Source organism: Dendronephthya gigantea, unplaced genomic scaffold, assembly GCF_004324835.1.
Source record: "Dendronephthya gigantea isolate DGI-Jeju-01 unplaced genomic scaffold, DenGig_1.0 000016F, whole genome shotgun sequence".
Taxonomy (NCBI): domain Eukaryota; kingdom Metazoa; phylum Cnidaria; class Anthozoa; order Malacalcyonacea; family Nephtheidae; genus Dendronephthya; species Dendronephthya gigantea.
Window position 1 is genome coordinate 402,605 of NW_021163026.1, and position 20,829 is coordinate 423,433.

The 20,829-nt window shown below is 38.5% G+C and overlaps 2 protein-coding genes across 5 annotated transcripts; one reads left to right on the top strand and one right to left on the bottom strand.

Moving 5' to 3' along the window:
• Nucleotides 1-2,192: 2,192 nt before the first annotated feature.
• On the bottom strand, nucleotides 2,193-4,623 carry LOC114520705. Its single transcript, XM_028541025.1, has 3 exons — nucleotides 4,521-4,623; nucleotides 3,963-4,277; nucleotides 2,193-2,537 (listed from the first exon to the last, which is right to left on the bottom strand). The coding sequence occupies exons 2-3, from the start codon at nucleotides 4,251-4,253 to the stop codon at nucleotides 2,337-2,339; spliced, it is 492 nt and encodes a 163-aa protein (XP_028396826.1). The 5' UTR covers nucleotides 4,254-4,277; nucleotides 4,521-4,623; the 3' UTR covers nucleotides 2,193-2,336.
• Nucleotides 4,624-7,455: 2,832 nt separating this feature from the next.
• On the top strand, nucleotides 7,456-20,572 carry LOC114520506 (allene oxide synthase-lipoxygenase protein-like). 4 transcript variants are annotated; one of them, XM_028540793.1, is made up of 15 exons: nucleotides 7,456-7,733; nucleotides 8,865-8,925; nucleotides 9,045-9,094; nucleotides 12,284-12,602; nucleotides 14,095-14,174; nucleotides 14,771-15,195; nucleotides 15,342-15,530; nucleotides 15,750-16,237; nucleotides 16,534-16,791; nucleotides 16,969-17,465; nucleotides 17,821-18,081; nucleotides 18,481-18,803; nucleotides 19,115-19,266; nucleotides 19,575-19,861; nucleotides 20,258-20,572. In XM_028540793.1, the coding sequence occupies exons 1-15, from the start codon at nucleotides 7,731-7,733 to the stop codon at nucleotides 20,435-20,437; spliced, it is 3,573 nt and encodes a 1,190-aa protein (XP_028396594.1). In that variant the 5' UTR covers nucleotides 7,456-7,730; the 3' UTR covers nucleotides 20,438-20,572. The 4 variants fall into 4 exon arrangements, with proteins under 4 accessions (XP_028396594.1, XP_028396595.1, XP_028396596.1 ...); XM_028540794.1 differs by lacking the exon at nucleotides 8,865-8,925; XM_028540795.1 differs by lacking the exons at nucleotides 8,865-8,925; nucleotides 9,045-9,094.
• The last annotated feature ends 257 nt before the right edge of the window (nucleotides 20,573-20,829 follow it).

The following is a 20,829-nucleotide window of genomic DNA, read 5'->3' on the forward strand; positions in this document are numbered from 1 at the left end:
ATGGTGTAAAAATCAACCAAATTTGTCAAATATATTTTGCATTATTACACGCAAAATTTCGATTCGAATTTTTTTTATACACCCTGTATATTACTCCTTATACAGTATTGTCCAGAAATAACCTAACAAAAACCGCGGTTAACCCGAGGTCAGATCGAGGTCGAACTACGGTGAGTGAGACGGAGATTTAACCTCGGTCTGACAGACATTTTTTAAGATGTTTGCGATGTGATTATTGTGTTGTCGTTCTCAGCTGTTCATAACATTCTGTTCGGAAGCGAACGGCAACCGCGGTCGTATTTTATCCCGCCTCACGGTCGTCTACGGTTTCTATTGGTCGACGGCAACCGAACCGCAACCGTAGTGCTAGGTTATTTCTGGACTGTACAGTATACAGGGTGTCCCAAAAAAAGTCCCCGCTATTGAAATGAAGCTTTTGTTGGAATTTGAATGCATGATCAACGCAGTAGTGTGTAAATAGCATATTTATTAGGTTGAGGCATTCAAATAAAGCGTCTTGCTTTCAATTGGGTTTATCATAATATTAAGGCAATCAGATTCGAACAAAGGCTTGATTTCAATAGAGGGGACATTTTTTTGGGACACCCTGTATACAACCGTGTTAATTGGTGCATAATTTAGGGTTAAATTATGTTACAATTTGCTATGTTTCGTAAATCGTACAAAGAAAAGAAGACAATCGAGTAATTTTGAAAATTACTACATTTGAGAGATGTTTTCATTCAAACATTTTTTAACAATTAACTTTCCAACATATAGAACTGCATCAGCATTCAGCACCCTGGAATACCGCGAAAATTGACCAGCTATATAGAGAAGCAGCTAGGCCACCTAAGTGCAAAGCTCAATTTTTTTACTAAAAATCAAGTTAATCCGTATTTCTCCAAGACAATGCCCCTTCTCAGTGTTCGAAGACATGCATTCTCATTTCTATACTCCATTCACTGCCTTTTCAATTTCACGTTGTGATAGAGATGTAATAGTTTGATTAAATATCGCAAAGTTTGAGAACACAAAATGTTTAAGATATATATAGACACTTTAAAAAACATCTGTTTTGCAGTTTTCGTTTAACAACCTCAGATCTCATGCAAAATAGCTAAATATTTGTCAAACATTTTTACAACGTAAATTAAAACAATTCGCTCAAGACATGCAAGGCGATCGGTAGGAACATATACGTATAATGGCCTGGCTTAGCTCCTCAACCGTGACTAGAACAACATGTTAATTCAGACCTTACTATTGGTTTATTTGTTCACAATACAATAGACACATGACGAATAAGGAATGATTTTTTGCATAAATGTTCCCCGACATAGATAATGAGTTCTATTGCACTTTTAAGTAGTCTCTAAACCATTTATCTTCTATTAACTGTGGTTCAACATACTTTTAACTGAAGGTCAAGGTATTAATAAAACAGATCACATGCAACTGATTCAAGTCGTGAGGTGCTGGGAGATTACAGACTTTGAGCTATCTTTAGTTTCATGCGTAAGCAACAATTCCTTTTACTAATGTATCTACAATTACAACCAGTACAGGTAAATTCCAAGACTTCAAACCTTTTGTATGTTTTCGTAGTTTTATCGTTAAATGAAACAAGTTTGCAGATTGCAATTAGTAATTCTCTAGTTAGTCATAAGTTGGCCTCTCAACTTGTAACCAGATTTTCCTGAAAGTTATACCCGAAAAGTAGATGAATTAAGATATTAATAAATATGCAAATCAGTTACAAAATGAAAGAAAAAATGAGTTAACTATTGCTTCTCCGGCAGAAGTCGAACCTACACTTTTGCTTTGCCAGTGCAATACTCTTGCCACTGAGCTTATTAAGACCCTCTATTATAATTTAAACCTCTAGAATTTAGACCCTTTAAACCTCTAGAATTTACCTATATCCAGTGAAGTGCCAAAAATCATAATCGTGCTTCTATACAGATATAGTTCTCAACCAATCAGCACGCTCTGCGCTTACTCTAAATGTTATACTATAATACATATTTTGTTCACTTCTTCAGAAGCTTGTACGGCCAAAAAGCTTTATAGGTAAAGTCAATAACTAAACTAGGGGCTGAATAAAAAGCCAGATAAAGTTTCTAATTAACTTCACTCGGGCTTAAAAAGCTATATCGTCGATATTGACATTGTAACAAAGACGCCATGGATTCAGTTGAAATCGGGATTTTTATTAATTTTACGAGCTCTGACAAGCATTATAATGTGAATTGCATGCATTTTTAGTGAAGTATATTGATGTAAAAGTCAAACTCAAATCCAAAGTCCAAATTTTTCATATCCGTCGCCAGTAATTAAGCTCGGCGTATGCTTTTGACGGTATCATTGGGAAGACCGAGGTCTTCGGCACTAGGGTAATCCCCAGGTCCTCGCTGGCTGGATAATCCAAGAAAATTGGCTTCAGAGTACAAATCCCATTTCGCGCTTGGAAAAATCAGTGCAGAGCTGACGCCTGAGTTGAAGCCTTCGAGTTCACTGGCTGAATTGACGTAAGTCTGAGAAGAGAAATAGGTATTGATCCATTAATTTCCGTTTCCTGTATAAGGTCATTGGCGAAGGGAGGCCTGATAAATAGTCGTTCATGCTTTGCATTTCAAAAATTCACACTGAAACCCAGTGATTTCACCAGCTGGATAACTCGATATGAGAATAATTTTATAAAAATAATTAGTTGCTTGACTTTTTAATTGGTTATTTGAGCCGGGTGTCTGGCTCAAAATGATTGCATATAATTTCTGCGCTCCAGTAAGCTATAATGATACGGATTAATTTGTCGACCATTTCGCGAACACAATGTCAACACATGATACATGTGGACAACTAACTCGCTAAGATTCATGTGTCTCGATTTCAAGTAAAACCCAATAATAATAATACATCGGTGCACGAAAGCACATGCATTTATTATCGCACCTAATTAAGCATTTTCGTCTTCAGGGGCCGGTTGTATCAAGCCCGTTTAGCCTAATCGGTGGATAAGCTCAAAATAGAAAGCAAGTCTATCGTTTTATTCAACAAGCAAAGTAAATGTTTTTAACCTTAATACAAAGATACTGTTTACAACTACATATTCAGTGCATAATATTCAAGTTCACTCATTCAAGAGAGATGAATGCTAAACGGCCTTTATAAAACCGGCCCCTGACGTTTCAACTTCCTGTCCTGTCAAAACACAAATTATATGAGTATGCAATAGTACATGGCTAGTTATCGTCAACAATTTTGAGATTTCATCACCGATATTATATGCAGCAATCCTATTGTATATACAATCCTATTTTTTTCGTTTTTCTGATAAGTGCTATTCATATAGATCACCTCCCTACGCCTTTGGCGAGAGCACAGGCAGAGCTAAGCGATGTCATGCAATTCAGATTTCAGGATTTTGCATTCATCTCATGAACACATTTTGCAATAACATCAAGCTTCATTTCCTCGAAGTTAACTTCCTACAACTTGACCATCTAAAACATGAACAGGACAGGACAGGACTTGAACGGCCGGACAGTAGATATTTGGTCATATAAAAAAGCCGTGTATGACTGCTGGCTTAAGTCAATCGCAGCGATTTTTGACAAAAGCGAGCAGCCGTTTTCATTGCCGACCAGTTCGCATTATGGAAACCCTGGAGCATTTAACCACGCGAATTTTGCAGCATTTTAATTAAGTGAAATATTACTCTCTGTAAAGCGGAACTAAATATCTTAATATATTACTGCGTGCATTAAGAACTCGTCAATTCACATCTGGAGAACAAATATTTGCAATTCAGGGATTACAAAATATCGCCTTATTCGAAATAAGCTGTGCTTGTCAAATCAAGAAGTTCTCAATGTAGCTTTGGGATTACTTGCATATGGCAAATGGCAATGAAGCTGCATAAATTGGGCGAATTAAAACATCCTAGTGGCCATACGTACTTTCGTTACACCATAGAAGTTGTAGTGCTCAAACAGAGCGACTGCATCTGACTGGTAATCCACTTCTCTGGCACTTACGCAATTGAAACCCAACTCAACATTACCATCGCCTTCCCTGACCACCATGAAGTTTCCGCCGTTGCCTGTGAAACTGGAATCGTAGAATATCCACGTTCCTTGATTGACATAGGCTTCGTTTAACCCGACGTCAGGAATACTGTCGCCACTGTTCGGGGGCATGTCATACCTGTTGCCAATGCTGTTCTTTAATGTCGCTCTTGCCTCGGTCATTCTTCAGCGCTGAACGTGACGTTTCTTGAAGTAGAAGAAGACAAAGAATATTTGTCGGTTGCATGGAATGTTTTGCTTCCAAATTCCAAAAATTAGTTCACTTATAGACTTATAGGTCAAAAATAAAAAAGTGTTCGTGAATCACGTTCACTAATGCTCTATATTCAAGGATGCCGCTAAAAACAACCTTAACGATTCAAGATTCGAAGGCATTAGTCAGAAGGCATTAGTCAGATTTATCTTTAAATACATAGCTTAGCTACTTGCCAATAAGAGATGAAAATTCTGAAATTTCTTCTTCCTTCGTTTCTGTCTTGCTTTACTGGTATTTTCCCGTCTTGTGGTAATGAGCACCTCTAGCACACGCATTTTATAGATTTACTTTGCTTTTTGCGCATGCGCGTCTACCACGTAGTAGACAAAGAGTCAATGTCACGACTCCTATTGGCTGCTGCTTACAAACCGATTTCTTTTGTGCAATAGCTTACAATAGAAACTCATCGGGCAGAACTGATATGAATATTCGCGTTCTCCCAATTATTGTTCTATATACAGGGTGTAGCAAAAAAACTGCAACCCACATATAATTCGCAGGTGACTACGATCTTTCGTTATTGAATAGATGCGAACAGAAATGAACATTTTACACCCTGTACATATAATATGTTGGGGTTTTTTGCTTAAAAAGTACAAGAACAATTAAAGTATTTGCAAAAATAAAATTCAACTTGAACCGGACAGTAAAGAGATAGGTTACCCACCAACAGCACGATGAACTTTATCGCAGGCTTCAATATATGGCCGATTTGTTCATGCAAATGTGCATAATGATAGATACACCGCCGACAGATTGGACTGCCTTTGGTTTTGACACGCTGTTAGAATTCTGTAAGACTACTTTAAAGTTGAAAGTGAAACTACTTGAGCTATTGTTTATCACCGCCCACATACTTTAAGAGTTAAAATAATTTATATTGTATCATTTGTATGATATTTCGGATTCACAGTCTACAATCTAGTTTGGTCGACGACGTCGCATCAATTTATGCTATACTAATGATCTACTTTCTAGACACTTGTCTAATCTTATACTTCATTCAACAGCTCCATGCCAATACAATAACAATGACACAGCAAAAAACGCATGCATATATAGTTTCCAGGTTTCGAAACCCATGCACGCTGGTACGCGACATTTCACATTCTAAAACACAGTATTCAATATCTTTTAGCTATTTATAGCCTTAGACACGGCCAAAACCCCTGAGCTTGCAATTTACAACAATTAACATTAAACATTATTATTAAAACTGCATGTCTGCATCGGATGTAACAATATTCTTCGATGTTGATATTTGTTGTAAGGGCCCGATTCCACGGGCGCTTTTTCTTGGCGAAATGCGAAAATTTCTTTTGAATTGTGACCATTTGAATATATTATTTCTGCTTGATTGCTCACAATTCAAAAGAAACAGGTGAAATATTTCGCATTTCGCTCGAAATTTCGCACGTGGAAGCAGCGCTTTATATAAATACAATAGACCCATGCATCCCGAATTTGTTCTGGGGCAATGAAAACCATCCCACAAACAATAGATTATATTGGCTGCCTCGTTTTAAAGCTACTGTTTTGTGTGCACTTAAGCAAATATGAGAAGTGTATATTGTTACAGTCAAATTAGGTGTTCTGTTTCCTGCAACTTTCCAATTTTGCTACGAATATTGTAATATTCATTGCTCATTGCCCGCACGCAAATGCGAATTGATGAGATGCTCACCGCTGAAGGAGCTGATTCTTCTTTACTCTCACTCCTAAAAATGACCGATATGCCCAGGACTGAACAATGTTGGCTTAATGCAGTCGCTTATTGCATGCCTCAGCAGGTTCTGTCTGTACTTCTGTACAAGTTGCAACTTGATAACTTTGTTGTTTTCGTAGCCATCTTGACATCTTGCATGGATTTCAATATTTTCAGCGCATATTTTCGCTGCAAAAATGGTTCCTATATACCTACCTAGAATTTACAGTATATCAAAGTTTGGCAGCGAGAATATGACGTGGAAATATTGAAATCAACAAAACGTGCTATGAAATTGCCAAGTTGCAACTTGTAGTTAACATGCTACAGGGAGCCTTTGGCCCAAAGTGAACTTTGCAGTATATACACAACAATGTTGCACAATAGCGGGAACATAATTGATATTGCACCCGAATTGGATGTAAAAATGCTGCTCATATCAGTCACAAGACCGCCTCGTGACATATCAGTTACCAGATTTCGGTTACATATCAATCACAAGACGGCCGTGCGATATTAGTCACAAGATCTGGCCCGGCTCTGTGACAAATGACAAATCAGTCACAACAATGAGTCCCAGTGACATATCTGTCGCAAAAACAATATTTCAATCTTATTTGAACTATTTCTTAACTTATTCAACTATTTATGAGATTTTCGCTGCGAGTCTTTGCAACCTTATCAGATGAGGACGAGTACCTTTAATGTATACGTGTCTCTACCTGCTGGACTTTCTTAACTTATTCACTCGCTTACATCCTTCAAAAGAAGAATGTCGTTTCAATAATTGCACTATTATTGAGCCAATGTTTTGAATTTGATAGTCTGCTGTTGTGATTTATTTTGACTAACGTTACAATCTGACTCAATGATAATAAAGTTCGGCTGCAGTCAAAAATATATGGCTTGCAATTTTTATCTCCTATTTCATATTATCAATAATCGGAAGTTAACTTCGAGGAAACGAGGTTTAATGTCATTGCGAAATTATCACAAGATATACATACTATATATAAAGATATATATATATATAGTATGAGGAGCTACAAGCAGGACAACATATCACTATTGCTTACCATGATCAATTCCACTTTAGCTACATACAATAATATTCCTTCCCCTCACCAATTTCTCATTCCAGGCTTGGGACTGGACAATGGCTGGTTTAAAAGGAGGAAGGAAACCAACACACAAACATAAAAGAGATTTTATTCATGAAATGAAGATGTGATGCCATTGTATTATTGCCATTGCCATTGTACTATAACAACCTTTCTAAATTTTGATATTAAGCACGCTTAGGCTTGTGCACTCTCGTTATAGTAAATTTTGTATGACAGCTCGCGACTGATTGTCCCGCTCATGTGAATAACACGTGAATGCGTGTTATAAGCACGCTTAGGCTTGTGCACTCTCGTTATAGTAAATTTTGTATGACAGCTCGCGACTGATTGTCCCGCTCATGTGAATAACACGTGAATGCGTGTTAGTAATAATCCCACATTAGTAATATAATACAATGGCATCACATCTTCATTTCATGAATAAAATCTCTTTTATGTTTGTGTGTTGGTTTCCTTCCTCCTTTTAAACCAGCCATTGTCCAGTCCCAAGCCTGGAATGAGAAATTGGTGAGGGGAGAGAATATTATATGTAGCTAAAGTGGAATTGATCATGCATGGTAAGCAATAGTGATATGTTGTCCTGCTTGTAGCTCCTCATACTATCTCGGTAAATTTAAATAAAGCACGCTTCGGCTTGTGCACTCTTGATTTGCTATAACAACCTTTCTAAATTTTGATATATGTATATATAAATATATATATATATATATATATATATATATATATATATATATATATATATATATATATATATATAATTATATGTACAGGGTTTAATAGAATGATACAAATTCTAAGGAAAGTGCAAGGATCTTGCAATTAATTTTTGAAATATATAATTTTGCACAAAAGATTAAAATGATTATAAAACAATTACTGCACTTATAAATTGCTTATTAAAAACAATTAACGTAAGTAAACTAAAACTCTGATCCATTATTATAAGCGTCAAGCTCGGGAACATGCACATTTTATTTCTGCGCAAGCTGTGCAAAGAAGATCCAAAAACAAATGTAAATCTTACAAGGGCGAGTCGATATCCCCCCTTTTAGCGACTAACAGCATCCAAAAACTGAAAAAAGAGACAGTTGTCCCTTGACGTCGAAAAAAAAAGTAGAAATCAAGATTCGCCTAAAAAATGCCGAAAAATCAAAACTGATACCTATAAAAAGGTTTATTCAAAACAGCCGGAGGGCGAAGGAGTGCGCCTGAAGCACTGTATTGCGGTTGCAGTGGTCATTACCATGACAAAGTTGGGCCAATGCATATCTGGCGTCAGCACGAAAAAATCCGCCATGTTTCTTGCTTCACTTTTTGGTCTTGAGCACTCCCTCAATAAATTATAATATAGCTCAGTGGTTCGGACGTCAGCAGGTGAGCTCGAAAAAAGCTCCCTGCTCGGAACCAATCGGAAAAGCCGCTTCACGAGGCATGAGATAAATGCTGCCGCAGCGAGCGAGCCTGGGGCGAGCGAGCAATGCAGCAGACCTAATTGATGTAGTTGGGAATTTTTTTAATTTTGCTTTAGCGCATTGCATTGTGGTCGAATATTAGATAGACCCACAATGCTATGCGTGAATCAACTTTATATAATTATATTGTTTCTTCCCATGTGCTTCAATGAGCTTCCTTTTCCATTGGGCATTCTGGTGAACAGTTAAAGAATTTTGTGATTGCCTGTTTCTTAGCTTTTTCACCCTCATTTCATCGCTGATTATTACATTCGCAGATCATTAATCGAGACCGCAGGTAAGCAAGCATGATCATGTGCCGTTGATCGCAAATATATCTCATGCCTTTCGCAGAGCCAGCAGAGGCTAGGCGATATAAAGAACAATTACTTCATGATGTAATTTTTGTTTTAACAGAGTTTTTGATACCATTCTGTTCTACTCTCCTCAAGTTGGTGTTAAGCACGGTAAGTTGCTGTCAGTAAAAGATAATTTTTTGCAAAATTTTATGGGTATATAGATATTTTACAACTTCCGATTTCACAATTGCATCATCAAGTAATTGTTCTTTATATCACCTAGCCTCTGCTGGCTCTGCGAAAGGCATGAGCACGTTGTTACTCAGAGATCATGTTTGCTTATCTGCAGTCTCGATTAATGATCTGCGAAACAAAGGATTTTGCTATTTTGCATTAGGTTCGGCACATGGAAAGTTCGTCGTCTGAAACGGGCCTAATTGATGTTGTACATTTACAACTCCTAGCGAAACGTTATAGACAATCTCAAACAATTAGCCAAGTTTTCAAGTCCCATGTGAAGAGTTCACAACTACGTTATCTTTTTTAAATAACTAGATTTCAGTAACACAACAACCTACTACTTTTTTCTACAATTCAATCCTGCATGACTAGGCTTGCGCAAGCGCGTGTTTGCAGATATACAAGATGCAATAAAGGCAGCATTCACTACCTGTAGGTAACCTAGTAATATATTAATTTTTTTTAATAAGTGCGCCCAATATTTACATGAAATAAAGATGATATATTTTTTTATTTACAAATGTGGGCTAGGAGCCTACCAGAAACCATATGGCTTTTATTTTAGGCCCCTAGTCTACTGAACTAAAATAGTTACTGATTAATATAATGTCAGTTCGAATGTTGTTTTTTTATATTAAAAAGATACAAAGTCAAAGGTATGTATAAAAAAAGAAAAAAAATAGTAAGGAGTATGGTGATATAATAAGCGCAGTAAGTGGTTTTTGATAAATTTTTTAAAGGAGTCATAAGACCTTGGTTTTTTACATTGCTCAGTGAGATTATTCCAAATTTCTATGCCTCTACTAGCAAGAGTATGTTTTGCGTAGTTGGTTCTATACTGAACTTTTTGTGTAGTAATCTCGAGTTTCGTGTGTTGTGATTATGAATTTCCCTATTAGTAAAGAAATAATTTCTGAATATTTCTGGAAGATTTTGTAAATGGAAATATCGGAACATGAATATACTTGTAAAATAATCATTTATTTTGAATAAATTGAGTATTTGCAATTCTTTAGAAATTGGTTCGGAATGATCATAATAAGATTATTATTACACATGCACATGTTTTTTTTAAAATCTCCACGTGCATACACAAACAAGTTCAAACTAATCTACTCAACATGGATGCCGAAACAGAATTGAGAAAGTGGCTAACCTGAATATGGCTGAACGCCAAGATAGTATAGAGACCGGCTTTGTTTGACGTTTACGGCAAACGCCAAACCGCTAACAAAGTTTGTTTCAACTCCACTATCTTTAAGTGTGCGGCAATTTCGCTATAAATTACAAACGTTTTACATAAAACCTGTGATGTTCAGCAGTAATGTAAGAAAGCAATAGGCTATTTCTGATGTATTTAGAAAAGCAGCAAATTCAGCTTTGCCGTATATGTGTTTCACGTTCGCCGTATAAAATTTAATGCTTGAACGGCTGAGGGTGTAATGCCGCACACTTAAAGATAGTGGAGTTAAAACACAAACTTTGCCGTAAACGTCGAACTAAAGGTCTCTAATATGACAAATATAGCAATATAGCTAAAAATATAATGATTTAGGAGTGTTCCATGTGACAAGTTCGTATCGGATTTAATGCCGCCTTGTGTAACCTGATTAATTATCAATATAGTTTTTATATCATAATCTTCCTAGTTCCTGTGCTTATAATATTATGTTATAAAACTTATCCCGTCGTAAAATGCACTAGAATGGATAAGCCTACTTACTCAGCACTCGTTGGAGTGTTGGATAATTTGCATTAAATTGAAGTTTGCGATGCATATTATAATATTCGCATCTATATCTAATGTATCTTACTCGAAGCAATGGAAATATTTCTGTGAGGATATTGTTTAATTTGTGTTAAATAAACTACTGCTATCATAAGGGGATAATATGGGAGTACGAAGTTGTGTGTTTTGAAGTATGACCCTCGCTAGCTCTGTAAAAGAATCCACGAGGCATCTAATACGTTGTTTTTTATTAATAAGCAGAATCTAGCATGTCTTTCCTGGGCATTGTGATAAACCCTAAAATGAGCCGAAATAATCAAAATACCGATCTGGCGATTTGGAAAATTTTCTCAAAATTTCCCAATCTGGACTTATGTTTGAAAAATTCTAGATCCGCCCCTGCAAATCTGCGTCCCATATTTTCATTTTCCAAGCGATAACTTCCTCTGAAATGTGTCCTTGTGAACAATGCCTGGATTCCCCTATTTTTACGCTGGGAAAATGTGATTTAGTTCATGACTTTTAAACGCTGGGATTTTTACAACTTAGACCGGGATTTTTAAGACTGGGATTTCCTCAAGTGCTGCTGGGACTGGGATTTTGCGAAAATACGATGTGGGAAATGGGATTGGGAGGTAAGACCCCCCAATTTAGGACCCTGCTTTAAAACCCTAAAGTCTAAAGGTAAATTCAGTTGAGTTGCAGGTAGAATTTTCATGTATTTTTTTAAAAAAAAATATGACTGAGATTATAGACTATAGGACCTTTAAGCTATGGCTACGATTGAAACAGACACGAAATATAATATGGTATATACATATAATAAGCATTCACTTAAAATTCACTTAATCCTATAATAGCACTTTGTAACCTAACATGTAGATAGAGTAATACATTATTCCCCCACTAACTCGAACTCCCAAGGGGAAAGAAAAATTTTTCGACTTACAGGGGGTTCGAGTTAACCGGGGTTGGTGTAGATTACGTTTACATTTCCGTGCATTGGATTGCCGCAGTTCATGCGTTTATTTGCTAAAAATCCTGTTTTATATAATAATCCCCGAGCAAGCGCGGAGCGCCTGCGAGGGTACTAATTCCGCTCGGAGATTAGGAATTACACCCGGAACCAAATTCTATGTCATAGATGGTCGATGTTGGGTGGTTTTGTAAGTTATGCGCATGCGCGAGAAATCAACAAACGTTCTGATTGGCTAAGACATAAAGTTGACATTTCATTGAGAACGTCAGCAATTTAACTGTCATTTTGTAAACCTTTTCGTAAATTGTAAAAGCGTTTCATAAACCGTCTAAAGGTCTCACGTCCAGGCGCGCCGCACGTTATTAAAGTTGTTATTTCCCATGGAATAACACGTTATCTCACTCTGCAGAGGGTCGCGCGGGCGACATTTGTGCAACGGTATCGTGTGGTTCAAGACCAAGTTGGGTCCAAAGGGTATTGTGTTGTTACTGAAACGTCCGTGCCTCCTGAAGATAAGAAGTTTGACGAGCTGGTTGCCATGATCAACGTAATCGCCTGTAAGCAGCAGAAACTAGAGGAATGTTTGACAGCCGCAGTAAACCAGAACGGAGAGCAACAAAAAAGAAACAACTTCCACGCTACATCTGGGAGAAGAAATAGACCACCCATTGTATGTTACAACTGTGGACAGCCTGGGTATCTGGCCAAAGATTGCGGACAAGAGAACAGTAAGCCTATTAAATGTTTTTTATGTATAGGGTATGGGCACATATCTCGCGATTTTGGGAATGATTTAAACGGGCAAGGGGCGTTTTCGACAGAGAGAAGATTGATCGCCCCAAAACACCAAATGTCTCAAATAACCTAATTCCCACCTATCCATTTGTGTTCTGTCTCTTTGAGGGAATAGAAGCAAAAGCCCTATAGTCGACATGGGATCTATGCGATCCTTTATTAACCAGGACGTTTATACTATAATGGACTTTCTTAATGCTAGAATTGATAAATCAGATCTAGAAAAATACTGTTCCATCACAGGGGGCTCATTAGACATTTTAGAACGCAGGGAAAAGTCGCATTTCTGCCAAGCAACTGTCATTTGAGCTCGAGGTTGAATTTATTGGTGTTGTTGATGTTGACCAGGTGCATACAATAGCGACTGATGTCCCTGACTGAGTTTGGAAGTGAGAAGGAATTAACTTCACACCTGGATTCACGTATAAAATCGCCCTCTCTTGTTAGTCTTGACAACGATGTAATAATTCCAGGTAGAACAGAAATTGTGCTAGAAGACAGGCTAGAAAAGAAAGTTGCTTGCCAAACAGGTATATCTTCTGACGTTGACCAGAGTTAGATCAGTTACACGTTCATGTCACACTAATGAATATCGTTCTCAGTCCAAAAGGTAGAAACGTTCCAGTAAGGATACTGAACAGCTCGGAAGAACCCGTTGAATTAATGAAAGCTAGTAAGATCGCTAGTTTCCTACAGTTCACAGAAATAAGATCTAAAAAAGTGGGTTCCGTACACGGTGACAGCGACAATTTCGCGTTTTGCTTCAGCCTCGTTTAATCGCAACTTGCAAGTCGAAGGGGCCATTAGTTCACATGCATTTTAGCGAAAAAGACAAACGTAAATTATCGGCTTTATTACATGATTTCGCATACATCTTTAACGATGAGATAACCGAGTGTACCATAACGAAACATAAGATCAACACTGGTAATGCAATACCGATTAAGCAACGCCAGAGCCGGCTGCCATATGCGCATCGCGCAAATTAAGGAAATGCTAGAGCAAGGTGTTATAGCCATAGCATAAGTCCGTGGTCAAGCCCTATCGTTTCGGTTTATAAAAAATTTCGGGAACTTAGATTTTGTGTCGACTGTAGAAAAATAAACCAAGTTACCCGCAATAACGCACACCCATTGCCAAGAATTTCGGGCGACGGCTTAGCTGCTTTTGCCTCAGAACATAGAGACTACTGGGACTTGTGGGTTGATTCTGTGGTTTTTGTGTACAAATATACACTTAATGTATGCTCCCGAGGGAAATGGTGAGTCATTGAGACCCGAGAGTAAACAAAACACTCAAAACATTAAACACCAAATCAAAAGTAATGTTAAATGTTATGAAGTATTGGAAACTGTACTTCTCAAGCTGATGAGTCTGTCTAAACGTTGAAGATCATCGAAAAATTCTCTGTATTTCTTAATTCAGGTGAGAATTTTGGCTACGAAATTTATAAGCAGATCAAGGGGGAAGATGAATTTGAAAAAAAGATGAAAGAAGCGAACACGGTGGGTATAATCACAGAGGCTTAGTCAGTGCCGGCATCGAAGTTCAATAATTCTGGCTTTATTTTTCAATGGTATAATAGCCAATAAACCTTTACCCTTTTAGCTTTCAAGCGTGCAATGCGTGACGGTAGTTGATTATCAAGCAACTTTAAATTGCGATATCGTTCTGCTTAGAAGCGATTTTGTTTGTAAGAAAACCTTGCTGATTCTTTTTGCTTCTTTGTTAAACTAAATCTCTTCTTCTGAACATGGCGAAATCGCCGGCAACTCAAATTGACCTCAATAGTCAACTACAGTCCGCAATGCGGGCAGGGCCGTAACTAGAACGATAATTGGGGGGGTGTTTATTCATATATTTAGTTCTGCCCGACGGATTTCCATTGTGAGCTATTGCACTTACAAAAGAAATCCGCAGGGCAGAACTGAATACATGAATAAACACCCCCCAATTATCGTTCTAGTTTCGGCCCTGAATGCGGGCTTGAAAGTAAAAGGGAAAGATTAGTGATTCAGCCTTTAAATCAACAGGAATTCGAAGAAAAGCTGAAAAGACAATCAGCCGAAATGTAATTTGAAGGTGTTTTCTATCACTATAGTTTCGACAGACTGGCATTTTTGATGGCATAAAATTAGCGCTCGAGAAGAATAAGATCAAACTCCTGTTTGGTGTGGCAGCGCTGAGCAGAGGCAAAAGACCAACACATGCTGTTGGTATCGCAGCGCGCGGTGTTGCTACGGTCGTAAACGATCCCCAATTTCCCCCATGCGAGTTTTTTACCCCCGGAAGATCTTTTCCTGTCTGCCTTCGTCATGCGACTCTAAAATCCATCGACGACGCCATGTTGGATTTCCTCAGTGCTTCAATCAGATTTGCCGACAGCGAGGAAGAGAAAAGCCAGCTGGATATCCTCATGTCGACGGGAAGAAGCAACCCTTTGTCCAATGTGAAGGGGATTTACGACGCTGTTGCAGCCAACAAGAGTGGCAACCTCAAAGACTATTATCTCGATAGCCCAGACCGGTAAGTTAGGATAACTGCATGGAATGCTATTTGCAATCGAAAATACAAAAAGCAAATTTCAAAACTAGGCTAATGTTTAGACAGAAATACTATAACGCAACTTTACACACCGACTGATATATATGTCGATTTCCTTTCATTTGCAGACTTGCGAGCAACATAGATGGTTTGCGGCGAGCACCAGATTCATTTTTCGATCAACGGTATTATTCTGAAATTATCCTGGGATTCAACGCCTCTGACGCTGTGCAGCGCTACGCCAGATTCCGACTGATACCAGAAGATGGCTCTATGGAAACGGGTTTGTTATCTAAAGACAACCAAAGACATATTTGGTACTTACCATTCATTGAAGAGAATGATATTGCTTTCATTTACGATAGCTATTTAGTACAATAGCCTCGCAGTGAAGAGTTATTTTATTGTATGTAAGAGTTATTTTGCAAGAGCAGTGAAGAGTTGTTTTCCCAGGCATTTCTGAAAGTTTCCCGCTTTTCAAATTGGTAGGACACGTTTACGTTTCAAGATAGGACTCCTCTGCTGTCTTTTTGTAGGAAAAACGAAAGACTGCCTTCAGAAATCAGATCCAAAGACTATTTGAAAGAAGAATTCAAACAAAGAATTTTGGCTGGGGCTGTGCGATACAAACTGCAGATGACTCTGCACCAGGCCCAATCTGATGACCCGCCTGGTATTTTGGATATCGCGAAGTACTGGGACGAAACTACCCACGAATGGGTGGACGTAGCTGACGTCACTTTAACAACTCTACTCACTCCGGATACAACGGCTGGGTTGCGGTACAATCCAGGCAATTTGCCTGATTCTCTCTATTTTCTCCCGGCTCGGTCCATTCACGATTCCAATTGCATCGCTCACATTCGAATGGAGGTCTACGCATTCACACAGCAGTTTCGCTACATTCGAAGTTCGAAAATGCAGCCTGATCACGTGGCCACATACACTATTCAGGTGGATGCAGCGGGCCACGCGACCTCAAAAGCTGGCGACAATCACGCTAACATTTCTATATCTCTCACAGGTATATACCGTTCAAATTTATTCTTCGTAAGGTATAACTGTCATATATTTCTTACCATGGAGCCTTTCTGCTTTGAATCAATTATTTGCGTGCATGGAAGAAAGATTCATGGCCGCTCAGACCGGGGGAGACGAAAGGGGAAACTGCCAAACTGTTTTATTAGCCCTTTATGTCAATACTTGATCCTATTCTACTAATATGTCCGTATAATACAACCAATTGTGATAGTTGTATGTCTATTCTGTATGAGTTTGTTTTATTATGAGTTTCTCTATGAGTTTGTTAACTCATTTCAGGATCGAAGGGGAAAACAGAAAGGCTTTCACTCAATTCTCTGTCGGATGAGGTCAGTTCCGCAAGCGAGTATACATTGCAGGCGATGGATATTGGTGAAGTTCTCATGGTCCATATTTTTAACGACAGTCGCTCTTGGTACAAAGATTGTGATTGGTTCTGCAACAAGATCACAGTTACCAGTTCAAAGTACGAAAAGTCCTTGGAGTTTCCGTGTTACCGATGGGTGGTATCAAATATGGTTATCTTTCAAGCAATGGGTAATAATGAGTGCTTGCAAGTGCTTTTGAAGGAGTTCGTTATATTTCATAGAAGCATTGAAACACTAAGTTTCAGCTATGATGTTACCTTTGAAAGTCATCATTCAAATAGTTTAACTGTGCCTTAAAGTTGCCTTTGTAAAAATTCATGCATCTTTATTTGTTTTGCGTATCTAGCCGTACTTCCTTTTCAAGACCAGCCAGAAGCGATCAGACTAGAGCGAGTTCTCGAGTTGCAAGAACGTAAAACGAAATACCGCTGGGGGGAAATGCCTTCGACCGGGAGTGGGGGTTTGCCCGGGTTCGTTCACGCACCACAACACGAAGATATACCCAGAGATTCGCAATTTTCCGTCGAAGCTAGTGTTGCGTTTAATCGTGGCCGCGTGTTCGGAGGAGTAAACCTGGGTCTCTCGTTTGTCTACAACGCTTTTACCAGCTGGGATGATTTCGACTGCTTCAAGAAGATCTTCACAGGTTGGACGGGCGATGTTCCCGAAATCAGCAGGAATGAAATGTGGATGGAGGACAGAATTTTTGGCTATCAGTTCCTGAATGGCTGTAATCCGTGTACCATCAGACGTTGCAATGAACTGCCAGAAAACTTTCCCGTCACAGACAAAATGGTAAAGAATTTTCTCGACCGAGGACAGACATTGACAGAAGAGATTAAGGTAATGGAGAATGTAATACTTTCTATTGAGGTATCAATCCTGCATTACCTTTCAAACAGCAATTTTTTTCAAAATGGAATTTTGCAACACTCTGGAACGAAACTGGGCGTTGATTAGGGAGGTACACAGGGTCGAACCTCGACAGAAATTTCTTACGATTTTTCGATTTGATTATTGTGTTGTCGTTCTCAGCTGTTCATAACATTCCGTTCGGAAGCGAACGGCAAACGCGATCGTATTTTTTCCCTTATTTTTTCCCTATTTTTTTTAAATAGGTTGTGAGTTTCATTTACTTTTCTGGAATAGTATGCTGCAGAAATATTATAATCTGCCATTTTTTAAATTTTTGTTTCAGAACGGGCACGTCTACATTGTCGATTACAAGGATCTGGAAGGAATCAAGCGAAATGGCGAAGATGGGTGCTCTGAATTATGTTACGCTGCAGAACCTCTTTGCTTGTTTTACGTGAGAAGTTCTGGAGATTTGATACCCATTGCAATTCAACTTTTTCAACAGCCTGGTGAAACCAACCCGATCTGGACACCCGATGACGCAAAATATGACTGGCTTCTAGCCAAAATGTGGTTCCGCAACGCTGACCACCAAATACATCAGGTTTGTCCGAAGTTGTGTTCACATATCGCATGCTCTGGGTTAGCTTAGTTTTTGAAAATTAGCGAGCTTCAAGAATGGCACAAAAAAACTCCCAAACACCGAAACATTCTTGGAAAGGAAAAACGCAATAAAACGAAGCTGAACAGACGATGTTTTGTAAACATTCTTGAGTGTGCAACTACAGAAGTGCCTTTTCACGAAAATTTGCCCGTCTTTGCCCTGGGCATCCCTGATTAGAAGTATTCAGTGATTGTTATTTGGTCAGAAGTATTTTTATGCCGGTAGTCCCGATTGTGCAAAGTGCAAGCTCACTTTTTCTGAGTACATAACTTGATTAGTTCTTTTCGCTAAACAGAAATTTCCTCGCCAATACACTTTAAGCTTTGATTATCTTCACAGATGGAAATACATCTTCTAAGGACACATTTAGTTATGGAAGCATTTTCTGTCGCCGCGTGGCGTCAGTTGCCATCGATCCATCCAGTGTTTCAGCTTCTCTTTCCGCACCTTCGTTCCGTCATGGCCATTAACACGATTGGAAGAAATGAACTGGTCTCTAAAGGTGGAATTGTCGACAAAACACTTAGCATCGGCGGTGGAGGCCACATTGAACTTTTGGAAAAGACGTACAGTAATTTCATGTTCGAGATGCTGTCTCTCCCTGATATGTTAAAATCTAGAGGTGTGGACGACACTGACAAACTACCAAACTACTACTACAGGTAGGTTCATGGACGCTTTAGATACAATGCTTCTATGCATGTCGCAATAATCATGATTCGTGGCCCTGTTTAGGGCCTAAGTTCTGGATGTTACACGCGTGAACTGTGAAATCACAGCTTGGACCTTGTTTAGTTTTCCTCCAACTCTTTTAAACTCCAAAAATCAAAATGTACTCTCAACAATAGACATTTTCTGGATAGTTTTACAATTCTAGCCGAAAAAGTTTGTCTTGAAAGAAAATAGCTCTTCACTAGGATACTAGAGTCTCTTTCAACTATATTGAGGATATTTATACCATCTTGTCAATCAGGGACGATGGACTTCTTTTGTGGGCAGCAATTTCTAATTTCATCGTGGAGTTTCTTAGCATTTTCTACCATTCCGATGATGACGTATACCGCGACCACGAGATACAGTCGTGGGTGGCTGACATACACGATAATGGTCTGCCGACAAGAGAGGGTAAAAAAATTGAAGATTTGGTAGATTAACAGATTACATGCATGTTTTAAATCAAGATTGCAAAACTTGCAAGATATATCAATGGAATATACAGCACGGTACGATGTGATAAAGTGGTCAGTATGGTATGGTGAATGTGGTTAGATGTAGTTATATAGTTTGGTATGGAATGGTGTGCTGTAGTTTTTAAATAGTATGGTATACGGTATTTAGTATTGTATGGTAAAGAATGGTATAGGGTACAGTGGCAATGCTTTTTATAGTATTTAATTATTAGTTAATTTTATAGTGTTTTTATTTATTTTAAGGCGATGTTGATCATGGATTTCCATCGTGTCTCCATACACGAGATGAACTGGCGCACGTGTTGACCTGTATTATATTCACGTGTTCATGCCAACACGCAGCAGTTAACTTCCCACAGCTGGAAATCACTGGATTTATCCCAAATGTTCCTCCTGCGATGCGACAGCCACCACCAGCGAAAAAAAACCAGGCAAACTTGCAATCTATCATGGAGACACTTCCCAATAAAAGCCAAGCAGGTTGGCACGTCGGCACTATGTACACACTAACGAGGATTGCAGAGGATGAGGTAACACGATCAACAATGTTATTATGATTCATTGTTTTAATTTCTCGCCATCTCATGTAAGTCAATAGGTAGAGAACTTTAAGGCTCATTCACACTCGCAATTTTATGTGCGATTTTCGTCTTTTGATAGATGTGAACGACTGACCAGTTACGAATGCTCTGATGTATAACAGCTATTATTTGAACAACCGTAACTAGTTCACTCGTTCACATTTATCAAAATAAGAAAATCGCACATAATGTCGCTGGTCGCAGCAAAAATGGCAAGTGTAAACGCCTAAACGCTCGTATTAACGTGATATTCATGACATTTCTGTATTGAAGCGAAATACTTGATAGTATAAACGCGGGTTTATTCACACCGCGTTCCGACTAATTTTCAACTCTTTTCTGCAGCGTTACATTGGAGACTACACGGAAGGTCTTTTGAGCGGCACTGAAATAGAAGGTGTTACATCTCGTTTCCAATCCTCCCTCCTGAATATCTCGAAAGCAATCAGGAAGCGCAATGCATCAGTGGAGTTTCCTTACACATATTTGTTGCCTGAGCGAGTGCCGAACAGCATTGGAATCTAAAGAGATCTCGAGAGAGTCTTACATCTGTCTTGAATGAGTTAACTTGAACATTATGCACTAAATATGTAGTTGTAAACAGTATCTTTGCACCAAGGTTAAAAACATTTAGTTTGCTTGTTGAATAAAACGATAGACTTGCTTTCTATTTTGAACTTAACCACAGTTTAAGCTAAACGGGCTTGATAGAACCGGCCCCTGGTGTTTAAAAAGACATGCAATAAGCTAAATTGTAAAATAAGCGAAAGTATGTTTCTGATTGTGCCACCTTGGCCAAACAGAGGTATGCCCCGTCCAAAAACCACGTGATAGTTCCAAATAATAATATAAAGAACGAATAATTTAAATTCTAATTTACAATTGGGGGAATCGAAATAAGGGTGTTCTGCATAAAA

Bases quoted from the DNA above. Each gene is read 5' to 3' on its own strand.
- LOC114520506 (XM_028540791.1), top strand. From the start codon at position 8,969: ATGCCTTTCGCAGAGCCAGCAGAGGCTAGGCGATATAAAGAACAATTA. The intron at 18,804-19,114 runs GTAGGTTCATGG...CTTGTCAATCAG, and splicing joins CTACCAAACTACTACTACAG to GGACGATGGACTTCTTTTGT. The intron at 19,862-20,257 runs GTAACACGATCA...TCTTTTCTGCAG, and splicing joins CGAGGATTGCAGAGGATGAG to CGTTACATTGGAGACTACAC.
- LOC114520705 (XM_028541025.1), bottom strand. From the start codon at position 4,253: ATGACCGAGGCAAGAGCGACATTAAAGAACAGCATTGGCAACAGGTAT. The intron at 2,538-3,962 runs GTACGTATGGCC...TTCTCTTCTCAG, and splicing joins ACTTCTATGGTGTAACGAAA to ACTTACGTCAATTCAGCCAG.